The following is a 17,295-nucleotide window of genomic DNA, read 5'->3' as shown; positions in this document are numbered from 1 at the left end:
TTTCTTTTTGTCGATTCTCCAGCAAAGTATTCTCTGAATACAAAATACGTGAATACAAAACGTAGTTTTGGGTAGTTTTCTTGCTTTTTGAGATCATTTACCGGAGTTATTAAAAAACTAAGAATAATTTAATAAAGATTAGAATTTAGCATATTTTTTAAAAGGCTTGCATTGAAAGAATTATTATTAAATCTTAATATACATAAATCCATAGTTGGTCAGACAATATTATTTAACATTAAAATTATACAGCAGCTTAACTTATTTAGATTATTGCAGAGTTTAAGTGGCGTTGGTGGAAAACTTTCGGAAAAGAGCTGCAAATCACATTATAACCCAATATAGAACGGAAACCAATTGCCGCTTGCATGAAAAAAAATTCAGGATTTACATATTTACTCCAAAAGGTGCACAAGTTCGATATTAGCGGTTTCTCTTCACGGTAACCAATAAAAAAATACATTTTTGATGCTAGGATTTGGAATTTGTTTATGGTGTAGTATTCAGGCACGGACTTTTTAGAATATAATATAAATATCCAGACTCGCAAAAAATAGAATTTAGAGCATTTCTAAATGATGCTGCCGCTATGTGCGAGTACAATAAAGCAATGCAGCTCAAGTAGCCAAATGAATCACTGTAGGCGAAGTAATCAACAAACAGTCAGTCTGCTGGGCCGTCTGAGAACTGTCTGGGATCTGTCTAGGCCATGTTTGAATGGCCGCCGTTAATGAACTTTTTGTAGGTCGATACCGTCTGCTGCATTACTTATAGCACAATTACTATTTGTGCATACATACATACGCAAGTAAACAATCATAATGCATACATACATACATATGTACACTCGCATGTATGTGTGTATGTGAGAGCACCCACAAATGCCAAAGTGGTTTATTTTTGTTACTCCACGCGCCTTTTCGGATAAGTAGCTTGGGGATGAAAAATAAGATGTACAAAAAACACTGAGCCTCCTGTGGTGGAGATATCCCCGGCAGTTTGGACTTAAAGCCCAAAAATTGTGCCGAATGATGGTGTAGGTCTTTGTCGACTAATATCTTTTAAAATAATGGTTTGGCGAAAAATGACACCAACAACATGTTTACGTAGAAATAAACCAGGAATATTTCTTTCATACAAACTTTTAACCTACTAGTGTCCGTTTTTGATTCTTAAGAGGGCAGGGTGAAATTTTAAAAACTATATATATTTTAATTGCGAAAATTAGTACTTGAAAAAATAGTCATTAAGCTTTATAAGGTTAATTAATTAGAAATTTAAAGTACTTTCATTCGACATATCGCTTTTTAAAATAGTGTACAAGATACCCGGTACTTGAGTTGCACGATTAAATCGAGTTACACGAAAAAAAATGCGACATTCCCTCCAGCTATACGATTTCTCCCAATTTTCATAAAAACCCTTCTTTAGATGAAGAAGACATTTGGGCTCCTTTCAAAGTCAACGTCAAATCTGGTGACAGCCAAAAAGCAGGAAAGTAATGCGATTGTATGCACTCAGAATGTCCCAATGACTGATGTAGAGCATGATTTAAATATGACGACTAAGTTGGAGGCTTATTTTGCAGAAAATGGTCCTTGTATAGCCCCTAGAGAAATATTTGCTGCAGAACTAAATAAGTGTTTAAATCCACACCAAAAATTGATCGCGGAATTGAATCTACCATCTTGCAGTACCGAGAAACAACAAAATGACGAAGTTCCCAGCGACGAGGATCATTTGCCTCCTAAACGAAGGAATATTAAATTTACAACACCTTTAGACAGTGACTAATTAGATTAAGGACCCCCATCTTATTATATTATTAATATTTTTTTATAAGACTGTCAAACGTTTAATCCTAAGATTAACAACATTTTCTTTTTCATTAAAATTTTTTTACTAAATCTGCGCTTCCACTTTAACGGTTTCGAGTTACTCGGAACCCCATTTAACCCCCCGTTGGACACCTTTTTTAGAACCTTCGATTGAACACATGGGTCTGGCTTTTTTGTGTCCAGTTCGAGGATCATTTCTAAAAGGGTTGTGTCCATAAATCGATAGAAGATTAAAATTTAGGAAGCTACCTGAAAGCTCAACGCGTTAGCTTTAATAGCAATATGTTAAATTCACGTCCAAAGTCGAAAAAGCCAGGCCCGCATGCTTTACGGAGGATAATTCATGTAACTTGAGAGAGACCTGTATATATTTTCATGTAAACTGAAAGTAGCAACATTTATTTCAAGCAAATCGAGTAAATAAATAACTGTCGTCCTTAAAAAATTAATATTAAAATATTTTACTTTGTTTAAAGTTGACTTTAAAATTTTGTTAGCATGGAAAGATATATAATTTTTGCAATTGGAGTCGTACGTCAAAAGTCAAAGGTACGCGTAAAAGTCAAAATAAAGATTTCCATCACTCAAAATCTTTTTTTTTTCATTTAGGAAAAAAGTTATGCATAAACAAAATTAGATGATTCATTTTGCGCCACCTTGTATTTAATATGATTTTTATGAGGAGCTCTTTCATGGAAGATATACACTCAGAGGTTTACGTTGCCTGCCGAGGGGTGACCGCTATTAGAAAAAAAGTTGTTCTATCATTTTCTTGTTTCATGCGCGTAGATTCGAACCTACGCACTTCAGAAGTAAATTACATGGAAAAAAGTTCTCTCATCGGATGCAAAAAAATTGTCAAAAATAAACCCGATTTTGAAACGACTTGAAACTTAAACTTTAAACTGACCAAAATTTAATGGGCTATAAAACTGCATACCCAGAAATTTTCTAAAAAAAGGTATTAATCAAATCTAAATGATAGTTTTTTGAAATTTGTTAAATTTTTGTGCAAAATTGTTCTTATAAAAAATTAACGAAGAGCTTTTAAAATGAAGAATATTGTAAAAAGATGAGACAAGATGAGAGATGAGACTAAATTACGTGTTAATATAGTTTTTTCAATAAACCGTACTTTTTGCAATTTAGCACACCTAGTTCCCTTTTGATCATAAAAAATTTTATTTATTGCCTTTAGAGCACTTTAGCTCTATGAAAAACTATTACATGCATACATACAGTCACTCACATCTTATTTGATACAGATACGATTTCAAAGTGTTCTATACTTCACAATATTATGCGAAAATGGAAAAACAGAGAATGCAGATATTTTACTTATTTTGTTTTATTTCATTTCACTTTCTTGCCGTAGTGTAGAGATTAAAAATTGTTTTCCCACAATTTTAAGGATGCTCTTACACAGCCAATAGGTTTGATTGTTGCTGAGTGGTTTCTCCTTCAGCGAAATTGCCACTTGAAGAGAAAGCATGCGCCATACGTTATTGACTATTACGTTATTCACCATTACTAAACATTACAGTCACTCACACCTTATTTGATACGGACACAATATTTTTGTAAAGAGTTATATATTTCACAATATTTTGCGAAAATGGAAAAACAGAGTATTCAGACATTTTATTTACTTCGTTTTATTTCACACATAAATAATTCTGCTACAGCGGTCGAATATCCTTTCTCTTTTATACAAAACATAATTTAAATTTCCATTGGGCTCAAAAACCCAGTGGTGTTTCCATTAACGACAATGCAGAGTAATGCGCGAGTCAAGATCTTTGAGGAAACTCTTCTTCTCAATCAAGCAGTTTCAGATAGGTGAGCCTTACGATTTCCGTTGAAGTCCTAGCCGTAATATCGAGGAAAATCGCGGTTGATCTGCTCCTCAAGAAGTTGAAGAGGTTGTACAAGCCAACAGAAGAGAAGACGTCCTGCGGCGTTAATAAAGATGAGCGGAAGCGTACAACGAGAGAATGGCAACAGCGCTGGGAGCATTCAACAAAACATCATCTAATACCGGACATTGCGAAATGCCTTGATAGAGCAGAGATAAAGCACGGATAGGTTAATTTTTATGTAATGCAATGGCTGAGAGGCCATTGATGTTTCAAGGAATTTTTGCACCGCTTTCATTTAGAAAATTCCGCTCCTTTGACGTGACGCAATAGAAAGTGCAAGGCACTTTTTGACAACGAGAGAAATAAGCTCTTCATGGCCTTCGGTGAGCTCCCAACAGAAGTGAATCCCATACCGCAAATGTGCGATAAGACAGGAAAATGACGTACTTTTAGCGTAGTCGCAGCACGTATACCAAAAATGTTGCGTGCGGAGGAATGGGCCCGAAAGGCTGACTTGAAACCACCAGTACTGGCGCAGAAGGTGCTGAAAATGGCGAAAAGCCGTCGGAACACCGAGCAGTTATCGGTACTGAAATGGATTGAGAATTTGAGTAAAAGTACGCAGTAATAGCAACTCGACGCATTATTTCACGACAAGATACCTGGAGGAGCAATCGTTAGGACAAGAGGAGATTTTAAAAATTAAATAGATAATAAATAATTAGCGCGTACACTTCTGTTAGATGTTTGGCCGAGCTCCTCCTCCTATTCGTGGCGGGAGTCTTGATGTTGTTTTACAAATGGAGTGGCCTACAGTTTCAAGCCGATTCCAAACGGCAGATATTTTTTCTGAGGAGGTTTTTCATGGCAGAAATACACTCGGGGGTTTGCCATTACCTGCCGAGGAGCGATCACTATTAGAAAAAACTTTTTCTATCATTTGGCGTTTCATACACGGAGGTTCAAACCCTCGCACTCCCACATCAAAGTCACGTACCAACCCGTTCGGCTGCGACGGAGGTTTTAGTTAGGATTAAAGTCCTCACCGAAGGCCAACTGGCCAAGTAGGCTTTTGATGCTATGCACCTTTTAGAAAAAAAAAAGTAAGGTGAGCTTCAGGACCTTATTATTATTAAAATAGTTCGATAGTTGTAAGGTATTTAGAGATAATTTGTTTTAGATAGAGTAGGAGAAACGTTCGATTTACGGGGTGTTAGTTTGGGCAGTGAATTCATTTCCATATAAGAAATTTAAAAAATGCTATTCGGATAAGGCAACTATTATATTTTCTTGATATCTGTTAAAATGCTGGAAAATTTGTATGTATGTGAGTATTCTTGGTCGCTATGTTCATACATAAAATTACATACATACATGCAGGTACATACATACGTATGTATATAAGTAAAGTGTATGGTTGTGCTTGTGGTTAAATGAAAACTTGAATTATAAATACTTATAATGGGTGAATACCTGTTTGAACACAAATAATTGACGCTTATAGGGAAAAGGTATGAGAATTATTCAACAACGGCGGAAGGAATGAGGAGGTAAGGGACATTTTGGTTAAAACTTACAGCAGCGACCGGCAAGTGCTGTTGTATTGTTGCAGCCGCCACAGCAGCTGTTCATATTGTTGTTGTTACTGCTATTGCTGCCGCTTATGATAATGAAGAGCAACTGGCGAGACAGTGTCTAGCCATGTCTGTTATTTGTTGTGGCTGCTCGGCAACAACAAGAATGAATTGTACGCAAGCGCTTAGTGGGCCAGAAGCCGCAAACGAGCAGACGGCGCAGAAAGCACAGACGCACAGACAGACACCCAGACGACCAGACAGGCGGGCGTGCAGCAACACTAATCGACAATACAAGCCCACAAACTGGCACGCTGGAAAGCGAAATGAACGGACACACATACATACCGACTCACAAATGAACTACGTCTGTATGAACAGATGTAGTACGTGTACAAAGGTATAGATGTGCATGGGTGTGTGTGTATGTAATGTACAGTATATGTATGTATGTGCATGTATGTGCACGTGACAGATAGTTGAGCATGCAAAATAAAAAACGCCGTCAAGCAATTGAGCTACACTCTTGAAAAATCAACAAGCGACTAGCCATCTAGTAAACAAGTTAACTTGTTCGGACAGACGTGAATGAATGAGCGTGCAGCCATCGCATCAAACCACACAGCCACGCAGACTAGAAAGAATTATCGAAATAAAGATGGAAAGGAGATGTTTGCTCTTAATAAGATCGTAGCTTTGATTATTTCATTGCTGAACTGATTTGAGGCAAATTCGTGAATATGACGTCCATAGATGTGCATACATAAGGACATTTGTGTGTAGGTAAGCCGTAGATATATTGACTGGTTTCTAACTGACCAAGCTTTTACACTATGAACTCATATTTATGGGTCATGCTGGAGTTTAAAGTTAAACACTCACTAACTCATAAGCACGGAGCTCACCGCACAACTAATTTTGGTTAGCGCGCCTTCAACCCCACTTTCATTTAGGGTTTACGGATATGCAATTCTCTTTGGCAGCACTTTTAAAAAATGTTCACAATTCACTCAATCCCATTTATAATTAAAAAATTTTTTTTATAAATTAAAAAAAAACATTTTATAAATTTATAAATTATAAAAAGCATGAGCGATGTAAACGCCCGAAAATTTGTGGCTTTCCTCTATATAACAGAAAGAAGACGACATATTTCTTTGCTACATTCGAAATTGCTTTTTAATCCATTACTTTTGCAATCCGTTTTCCAAAATTGCAACTCAAAGAATCGGGCAAAGTTTGTTCGCCTTTGCGATTTCCAACGCATTTTAGAAATTATAAGTTAGAGCGTAAGTTATTTGTAGTTATTAGGCCTGAATAGTCCCATTGTGATACCACTGGAGCTCCTCCTTAACACTCCTGTGGCTACTCTGAACCAACCTGTGGATGTAAAGAATTTTGTTAATCTCGGCCACCCTACGAGTATTTGAGAGATCTCTTTAATGCTGTAAAGAAAGGCGAATCTGAACGTGGAGCAATGCATGTACACAGGACACCCCCACGGCTTCCTCTTCATCAATATATTGACAGCTTCGATAAAAGTCATTATGTGGCACCCCCAGTCTATTTGTATGCCTTGCAATTAAGCATCGCCCTGTTAGTATCCCCGTCGTGTTTCTCATATCTTATCTACTAAGATTCAATGGCGATTTTGTGCGGCCGTAGTTCCATTCTAGCCAAGTCTGCCTGTTTATTTAGCAAAAAGGTGATTGCCTCCAATGGACATTCGCAGCATTGACAGACTGTCTATCTATTAATGATTTGTACGTGGCTAAGGGAATCGGTATTAGTGCATTATCTGGGTGACTGTTTAGTGTTGTACCTTTCCTTGCAAGCTCAGCTGTTTTGCAATTAACTTATATAACTATATATAAGTATTTCTATGGCCTGGCACCCAGATCAGGTTTATTTTAAATTATTATTTAAAATTTTAAAATATTGCAATACTTCGCATAATAATTTGTGGCATCCAACTATTGTTTTTGGCGAGTGCTTTACTGACTCTAACGAAGCCAAGTCCTTCTCCACTTGATCTTTCCAACGGAGAGGAGGCCTTCATCTGACCCCCAGCCAACAAAGCCTAAGCAATAGGTCTATGTCGTCGTAAAGCCCATACAGCTCAATATTCCATCGCCTACGATACTCGCCGTCGCTAATCTGCAAAGGTCCAAAAACCTTCAGCAGAATTTTGGTGGTCATTTGGCTTTAATTCTTACACGAGGTACATTTTATAGGCACGTAAGCCAAGATACTTACAAACAATTTTCCACGTATTCGAAGGACGAAGGCCAACAAAATGAGAACGACGATGAATCGGCATTTCGGCGTCTTCTTCAACACTTCACGAACAGTTTTATTTATTTTTTTTAAGTAAATTTCCACAATTTGGATGCGTTGTTCTGGCGTTGAACGGTTCATGATGACTTTCCAAAACTTACTTTCTATTCAGTTCGCCATTCTCATATCTTTCTGCCACTCTCATGTTCTGTTAACGTCCACGGACGTAACAGGCAAGCACTTCGGAAATTGTGTACATGGAATTATTGTATTATGTGGTTTTTTCTACGTTTTGCTCAGCAAACCTCTTGATCTCAATGTAACCTTTGTTTTCCAATAACATTGAGCAGAGCTTTTTTTCTACTTACACACATTCAACTCTGTCAATTGTTTTTTTTTTACATCTGTTATCATCTGCAATTGTACTGTAAGCGGAAGACCGACAGCCTCGAGTTTTTTTGTGGAATCCAGCAGAAAACCGAAATTAGCGTCTATAAAAAATATGTCTCGCCGAACATTAGCATCTACCCATAACATATTCGCAATTTTAACAAATTGAGACTGGTTTGAGTCCATTAATTCGAATATTCTAGCAACTGGTGCAATTAGCTCGCGTCCAGGCGATGTACTCAACTTACCCACCCATATATTACCAATAGATCTTCACATCTGCAACAAGTGTGAACCGAGCTTTCACTAGAACCGAGCTTTCACTTCACTGTATTTCCATCTAGAGCAGATTTTGAGGCAGAAATCTACCCCGCGCGTCCAAGTCAATGTATCTTCCAGTTAGTATTCCATTGCTAGCAATCAGGAAAGCCTACACGTCCATCTCTGACGTCATACAAGCTGGAGCCAATATAGCTATCTTCATGAATAGTCAGATTGCTATGGCGATAATCAATCAATAACTTTCAAACTTGTAATGCAATACATAAAGGAAATCAACACGCTCAGTCAATAGCTTGATATCACTTTAGTATGGGTTTCAGGTCATAGGAACATCGAGGGTAGGCGGATGAGCTTGCTAGGCTACGATCCTCCTTAAACTCGACCGAAGCGAAACCAGTAGAAGTTTTCTTCAGCCTGATTAGAGCAGAACTAAAGTCAGAGTATTACAGCATTGCAACTAGACGATGGAAGGGCCTACCAATCCGACTAATGTCCAGGAAGACATGGCCTGACTGTAATGTATAAAATGTATCAAACACCAAACAACTACTTGGGTACGGTCGACTCGACATGTGAAGACTAACCGCGGCTCTTACAGGAAACTGAAGGCTAAGGGTACATACAGCGAAGTTAAGCATACCGCACAACAATGTTAGGTATGCCGCAGCTGTGAAGAAATAGGAGAGAAGGAAACTCCTGTTCACTATTTTAGAAATCGTCCGGGATTATCAAAAGCTAAATTGCAAGCTTTTGCAGAAGAAATCCCAGTGTAGAAATTTGGGTGTAATGTTTTCTTTCTAAACCCAACGAAGTGGGTACAGGAAATGACACTCTTGAAAACGCATCCACAGCAGAGGATTGTGGTATTAAAACTGTACAAGATGCTAATTAAGTATCTCTCACACAGGAACACAGTTACTCGAGCAACATCAACAATAATTCGAAACAAAAACATATTTAGCATAATATCTAACAGCTACCGACCATGTCATTCCTCATAGTCTTATTACAGGTTCTGAGTTAATGATTTATCTGGTTCGCAGTTGTAGTCCGTGATGGGAGATAAAAGCTCTTGACCAGGTGAAATGGAAGAAGATTGTTGAGGAAAATAAATCCCACCACGAGCTGTAATTCTAAGGGATACTTATGATGATAATGAATTAAGCGAATATTTCCCAATTATAACTGAAAATCGCATAAATTGGCATTTGCAAATTTTTGGCTGTAACAAATGTGGCTCATAAATATAAATAATGAATGTCATATAAAGTATCACATATCCTGCAGGCATGCAAAATTCTTAGGGAACGTGGGATCAAGGGGAAATATTAACATTTTCTTCGATAGTCAAACTGCAATCAGGGCTCTGACAACGCCATGTTGCAGATCCAAATTGGTCAACTCCTGTGAGGAGGAGATCAAATCTCTGGCAAGTGCAGGTAACATTTCTCTGATCTGGGATCTCAGAGATCTCGCACCAGGTCATCGGCATCCCCCTGACTGTTGTTAAAGGGAAGTTTCACTACTTATTCCTCAAGAAAGCGTAGATTAGATGGAGCTTCATTTCTTCATATGCTATAGTATTTCAAAAATCATATGGCCCCAGCACAATAGACGCAAGGCGCAGATAATCCTGGAAACTTCACGCCATTCAATTTCCAAATGTATAGCTATTATTATCGTCATTGGACGATCGGCACTCACGCAGAAAAGCAGGGCTTACCATTTAACCCCCATTGCAGAAGTTGTGGAGACCTTTCAGAGAAGGCGACTGTTGAGCACTTTCTCTGTAAATGGCCGGGCTTGGCAGCTAGATGGCTAAGGTAACTGGGTGCTCCTTTCTTCGACAGCCTGGGGCAGTGCGCCAACCTAAATCCCACCAATCTTCTCCATTATAGCAACAGCTCTGGCTAGCCGTGGATATCTGCCTGTTGAAGGACTCAAAATAGTATCGAAACGGCGCTGTAGTGCTATTTGGAGAGTGGCAGAGAGGTACTTCAACCATTTCACCTACCTACCTATCACATATTAGGGACTTTGCAACAACTCTTGTAATAAAAACTTTTTATAGGTATGCACCAGGCACTTTTGTGGGCCTTTGTTCCTCCTTGGAACCATAGAAAATAAGAATAAAACCAGGCACTAACTAAAAATATTTGGTGTTTAAGTACAAAAATCGTTTTAAAATTTAAGACTAAATAATTCTTATCTTAATATTTTTCTTATATGCAGCATAAATGACATAAAGAACCGCCTACAATCAGCCTTCCAAGCAAGTAATTCCGATGAGAATCAAGGCCATCCCCTGCACGAAATGGCAGCATATCCCATATGTAATTCAGAGTCAACCGAAAGCTCTTGGCTGCATGACAACAATGTCACAATTCGCTTTTCGGATAGTCTCTTCGAGCCGAAACGTGAAAATTTAAATCTGGATAGCGCCATTCTTCGTCTATATAAAGTGAATCCAAATGGTACAGACGAGCCCAATGAGCCAACTGACGACGGCGATAAAAGCGTCAAAAGCTGTGGAGACCCCTTGACAGTGAGTTATATCAATTAAAAAAACTATGTATATGTATGTACGTATGTATGTATGTATGTAGTTAAGCAGATAGAATAACAGGTGTATTTTTTGTTTTTCTTCCTAACAGCTAACACCACAAATACGAGTCACCGTTTCTATCGTACAGCAACTGCGTCGAAACAAACGAGGTATGTTTGTATGTTTGTATGCATAAGTGTAAGTGTGTATATATTTATGTGTTTCCTATTTAATGCATATATATTTACACACATTTGCATGCTTCTTATTCATTGAGCAAACACAAATTACGAGATATAAATTGGACTTTTGTTGTTTTTTGTTTTTGCAGAACGTAAGAAGCATATTTGCAATACAACAATGATGAACATTTCGAAAACTGGCTGGGTTGAAATTGATATTAAGCGTGCCATCTACATTTGGGAAAGCGTTGAACGTCAGCAGCAGCAATCCCGACAGCAACCGATTCAAATTGGGTGGTTAATGATCGAAGTGCATGACGAGGAGGAGAATCCTCTCAAGCCGGGCCTCTTTTTTAATCCACCTAAATGTGATCAGGCAGGTATGTGTTGTGTTAGCCAATCGTAATTAACATCAACAATTAAACGAATGGAACAGGCATTGAAATGCGATCTAGTTCCCATTGTCTGAGTAATTCATTGAATTCTTTTACGTAAAACAGACGTAAAACAGTAAATAATCTACTTTTTTTTTAAATTTTGCATACGCCGCACAGTGTACTTATTCGGGTCTCTGAGTGCTCGTTAGTCTAAACTGCGTATTATTAAAAGCGGGTTTTTGTGAATCATTGCTAAATATCATCAGTTTAAAGTGTATACACAAAAAAAATATGGTTTAAATTTAGACCTCACGAAATTTGTAATGCTCCGTCGAATTAGGCGTTTCACATGAAACATACTTAGTTAATTAATTGGCCATAAAAACCCATTACCGAGTTATAGCTTACCGCGAATAGTGTCTCACCAAGTGTCTCTGTTTTCCGCACACCTTTTCCAGTTTCAGTGGTCTAAAGCTCGCAAATTTAGGGTATTTTCAGTAATTTTTTTTTAAAATAAAAAAATGAGAAACGATATTTAAAAATTTTAGGCCTTTTATTTAACTTATTTTACATACAAAAATGAAAAAAAAGTTTGTTTTTAATTTTTATAATTTAAAAAATGGCGCTGAAGTTGACACTCCCGAGAAATTGGGCCTGGACGGTGTTGTCCATTTTGGCTCTTTTATTGAGCTGAAACAAATCAAAAAATGGCTGTAGCTATGTTTCGTACTAGAATAAAAAAAAAACAAATTAGTCAAAATGGCGTGGTTTTGAATTTGACACTCAAAAATCGGGTTTTTTTCAGTTTCTTAATCAAAAAAATACGAAATAATTGAGAATTGAGAATGAATAAGATGATTCTCATACGGACGATAGCCATTGATGATATTAAACTTTCAGACGATTCTGTTGAATTCGGTTGTTTTGACAACACCAAGTCAAAAAAAGTAGTTTTGAGAAAATTGAGAAATACTGGGAATATCTTTCCTATATTCTCAAAAGCCTATACTTTCGAAATATTAAAAAAATCATTTTTTTGGAAATTCTAGACCACCGGGACTAGTTCTTAAACCAACGGAAGCCAGGTCATCTTCAATTTTGTCCTTCCACCGGACACGAGGACGTCCTCTTGGCCGTCGACCGCCAATTACCGTTTCAAACACTTTCTTCGCCGGAGCAGTTCCTTCCATATGGACGATAGGCTCACTTTAGTTGCTGGAGGGTGTCTCCTTTGACTATGTCAATATCTCCGTAAAGCTCATACCGCTCGTTATTAATTCAAACGCAGTAACCGTTACCTACGCGAGCAGGTCTAAAAATCTTGCAACATACTTTCCTTTTGCAAACTCAACGAGCGGCTACGTCTGATTGTTTGACTATCTAGACTTCAGCGTCATAGAGAGGCACCGGGATGATGAGCGACTTGTAGAGTGCCGGTCGTCAAGATTGGGCTTAACTACTCAATTGCGCACTTAGCTCAAAGTAGCACCTGTTGGCAAGAGTTATCCTTCGCTTGATTTCAAGGCTGGCATCGTTGTTGCTGGTAATAGTGAAATCAAGATAACACATGAGAAGAGAATATTCTCCTCCTCCTAAGGCTTGTTGGCATAAGCCCGCGACTTCTAGGAGCCCCAAAGAAAGAACTCTTTTATGGTTAATTTGGGCGATCTTACTGGTCATGCCAAACCACCAAAACGGGAGATTACGCGACCAGTTAACGCTTCTTTCACAATATCCATTGTGGCCCATGCTGTATGTTTACCAAGCGCCGCTCATCCAATTCCGTCAGTAAGAAGTCGTTTTTATCATTGCAATGCAGCGTACGCCAGTAACAGTGCCCGTATTGCCAATGGCATACTCAAAAAAATACGGCCCAATCACTACTACAGTGGTTTGTTGAGTCGGTATAATGGCTCTTCGTGCATCATACGAGGATTTTCAATGCCCCAGTGGTATTCGCAAAGTGGTATCACAACGCACCTGTAAGGTCATACGGACCAACTTCCACCATAACCTAACGTAACCGAATGCCCCAAAAACAAAGGTTTTGCTTATTTATTCAAGTAACCGCTTCAGTAGAAATGCGTCTGCCCACTCATCATGATTTTCGATACAAAATCGTCCTCTTCGTTGTTTGGATTGAGGATGGCTTGCCAGTAATTCACACACAACTAATGGTCAGCAGGCATTAACTGATGCACTGTTTGCACTTTGTACGGGAACGTGTGTACGTTTCTTACTAAAATTATCTGTAGGGTCCATCTGATGATGTTCAATCGTAAGGTCCGTCATCTGGTTCATATTGCTTTGTACTCAGCGACATCGGCAGCCACATCCGTAATATTCTCGACCGAACGCTCAGTTCGGTGGCAGTCACGGCCTGCAAAGGTCTCGTGTAGTTCCAATACGTTCGAGTCGAATAGGTAAGCGCCAGAATGTTTCCGCGTTGGCCTGCGACACGATTAAGAAATCGGCGTCGATATTCACGCTGCCGACGGATTATTGTCAAAAATTCCACACAATTATTCCACGCTTTTTTGAAGTATAAGATGATTAATTTTGCGACATCTATGATCCAACATAGTAAAATAAAAAAAAATTACTTTTGCCATCTTTTTAATAAAATCATTAACCTTTTCTAAATCACTTTGGCAAATTTGCACTTTTTTTCATGAATTAAAAATATTAAACACGCGCCAAATATAAAAATATTTAAAATTAGAATTCAAAGTAGCATTTTCAAAAATTAAAAATATACATATATTTTTTTATTTTTATCAAACTTTTTTTAACTAATTATGGAAAATGCGCATATCTTTATGTGCCCTATGCTTTATACTTTCGTAGCTAATTGGGTTTTTGGGTAACTTTAAAAGCAGGTATCTCCGAAACCATAAATAATACGGACTAGAAAAATGCAGTAAATTTCCCTAAACGCGCGCTCAGAGGCCAAAAAATCACACTGTGCGTCGGCTGCATTATTTGAAACCGAGCAGCGTTCATACAAAAAACTGCATTGCCATACAAATTCGAGCGTAACGACAAAAGGAAAGCACACAATTTTTAGACACACAAATCCCTAGACGCACATTCATAATCGTATGAGTAAAGAGTGCTGAGTCAGCAATGTGCGGATAGACTCCGTTATTTATTCGCCGCGGAGTTGTTAGTTTCGATTTCTTTCCTCATTCCCTACGGTTTCACCTTTCAAAAATTTTGTTTTAAAGCATTTCATATTTTGAGGTGTATAGACAGTAAGTCTATAGTCAGACCGATCGTTCAGTTCCCTCTCCGAGCCTCTCTCAATAAATATTTCTACAAAGTTAAGTGTATGAATTTTGAAATCCGAACCGGTAAGAAAACTATATGTGTACGTACATATGTAATGTGAATAAATACTTGCTTTTTATGTATCCTCGCCGCTTTTTAAAGCTGAATGTTATTAAGTTATAATACTAGAATATAATATAAAATGCGCTTTTCGTGCTTTTTTAAGTTTGCGATGTTGAAGGCGAGCCAATGTAATTAGTTAATACTTAAATTTCGTTGATTTTGCATGATTTGTTTGTGGCACTGTTTTGATTTTATAACATTGTTCCATTGACGAAAACAATCGATTAACCCTTACTTACCATACGGAAGTAGGAGGTAAACAAAAAAATTTGGGGAATTCACACGATTTAGAGATATAACGACTGCAACAAATACCTGTACAATGGATTGATGTTTAGAAGATTTTACCGAACAGTAACAAAGCTTTTACGCCCAGAGACAGTTGTGCTCATAATTATGAAAGTGGTATAGATCAAACTTTTAAAGAAATTATGCAAACTTGAAAATTAAGCGAAAAACCGGAACACGCAATAATTAGCGCCATTTCCCCGCTCGCTATCTCTATGCTGGATTAACTTGGCGAAAAATTTGCATGCGAAAGTAAAAACAAAGTTATTGAGTAAGATTCCCCGCTAGCGAGTATGGCGATAGCTCGTTAGGTCGCACTGCCTTACCAACACATGTAATTTAAGGCAGCTCTCTTCCGGCGTTGCCGGCATATGTTCATTTGTACTTATTGTTTCATCTATTCGTCACTTGCTAAGTCTTGGCGAAAAAAAGGCCTATTGAAATAATAGACCAGAAATGTTTGGTATTGGGTAATTTTTGGTAGGGTCAGCTGGGGTAAATATCAACATGGAGTAATTCCGTACAAAAGGGCTTTGAAGTTTCGAATAGCGTAACGTTCTATTTGGCTGCGCATTACCCGCCTTTGACATTTCTATTTAATATTTCTCGATTACTCGGACAGCGTTCAAAGCTACCAAAGCTACAATAGAACCTTTCAAAGAAAAGCAAAATAAAGCAAAGGCAATCGCCTTTATTTTATGTGAATATCAGGCCAACGCATATGTACATACCCACAAATATGCAGCAGTGTTCACAATAATAGCAGCGCGACATTTTGCAAAGTTTTGACTATTCATTTATTTTTTTACTTAATTAAATTTTAATTTTTTATAAAAAATATTGTTGATACTACAACAAAAAATACATAACATAAAGTTTCAAACTTTTTTTAGAAAAAGTTATCAATATTTTAATCAGAATTTCTAGAAATTATTTTGCCAATTTAAAGTGGGTCGGTGTAATGCAAATTCTTCCATATATCAAGAAAACTTTGAGTATTTGTTGTATGGAGAAAATGCGCAAGACCGCCTGTAAAAGAAACTTCAAAAATCAAAGCGATTTTTGAGTCACTTCAAACTTGCACTTTATTATTCCTGAATTCAATAGGCTCTATAAAACGCATACATGAGATTTTTCTAGAAATTTTGATTGAAAGTTTGAAATGTTTGAATTTTTTTTTTTCCATTTTGTACAAAGTTTGAAATTTGAAGTTTTGTGATATTTGTTGTTATATGAACTACATTTTTGGAAAAATAATAATTAAATATAAAATAAATAAATAGCCAAAACTTTGAAAACTGAGGCGCTGCTATTATTGTGAACATAGGTGTACGTATAGACATATGACCGCATGTAGGTACTAGACCGTAAGGGAGTGAACAATGTTGGCTTCATAAATGTGCTGTTTTGATGTGCTTACTTTAATAATAGCTGAATGCAACCCATTGACAATTATTTTTTACATTTCAGAATTTGCAATCCCGTGGAATTACTACGGACCGCACACGTCTTTGTCTCCTTTTGCAGCGCACGAAGTGCCAAGGTGAGCAAGCTTTTATTATTATGCAACTATTTTCGTGCTTAATTAAACCTTCATTCAATTACACCGTGCAACAAAAACCAATTTTTTTATTAATCAGGAAACATTTCATATGCCTCCGCGTGAAACTATAGATTTTATATAATAGTAATAAATTTTCAAAAAAATATTTTAAATATTTATATTCACTCTACGATATTAATATGAATATGAAACAAAATAAAATTTACCCAGCTACTGAAAAAAGGTTTTGATTTCTTTTCGTCAGCACAAATATAAATTTGTTAGTAAATCCATAACGTACACTTTATTTCATAGAAGAAAAGTGAAACTATTTTTTTAAGTTATTATAAAACAGCAAAAACCACGAAATTTAAAAGTGACCAAACATTTGTTCAAAAGCTGGTTACATCCTCTGTCGTTGAATATACATATTAATATCATGGAAATTGTGTAAGTACTTCAAAACATTTTTGGAAAAGTTTGCCTTTTGAAGCTCGAAAGTCTTCTCAAAACTTTAATTGACAAGAAAATAAAAATTGTGTATGCAGCAGATAGATTATTTCGAGAGTTGCGCTTCAACCTCATGGCCTTTTGTGCCCTCTGCTCGTCACAGTACCTCAGCCAGACCCAATTCCCTTATTAAACTCAGGATAAAGCTCGGTTGGATTGAGCGTATGCGCCTTTCTTCTGGCTGCAGTGGGTCGAGTTGTCTCAATCTTCTCCGCGCTATAGCGCTATATTCAAGAA

The 17,295-nt window shown here is 37.3% G+C and overlaps 1 protein-coding gene across 1 annotated transcript in view; it reads left to right on the top strand.

The window, feature by feature from the left end:
• The window catches only part of LOC128867801 (protein anachronism), a 43,750-nt gene that overhangs the window by 23,915 nt on the left and 2,540 nt on the right, over positions 1 to 17,295 (top strand). Inside the window, exons 2-5 of the mRNA XM_054109308.1 lie at positions 10,453 to 10,765; positions 10,875 to 10,935; positions 11,097 to 11,327; positions 16,476 to 16,548. Coding sequence (XP_053965283.1) covers positions 10,453 to 10,765; positions 10,875 to 10,935; positions 11,097 to 11,327; positions 16,476 to 16,548 — 678 coding nt within the window. The remainder of the gene's footprint in view (positions 1 to 10,452; positions 10,766 to 10,874; positions 10,936 to 11,096; positions 11,328 to 16,475; positions 16,549 to 17,295) is intronic.

The sequence above is a fragment of the Anastrepha ludens genome, chromosome 6, assembly GCF_028408465.1.
Source record: "Anastrepha ludens isolate Willacy chromosome 6, idAnaLude1.1, whole genome shotgun sequence".
Classification (NCBI taxonomy): domain Eukaryota; kingdom Metazoa; phylum Arthropoda; class Insecta; order Diptera; family Tephritidae; genus Anastrepha; species Anastrepha ludens.
Note: the sequence above shows the minus strand (reverse complement) of the source record. Positions and strands in the feature narration are given on the sequence as shown.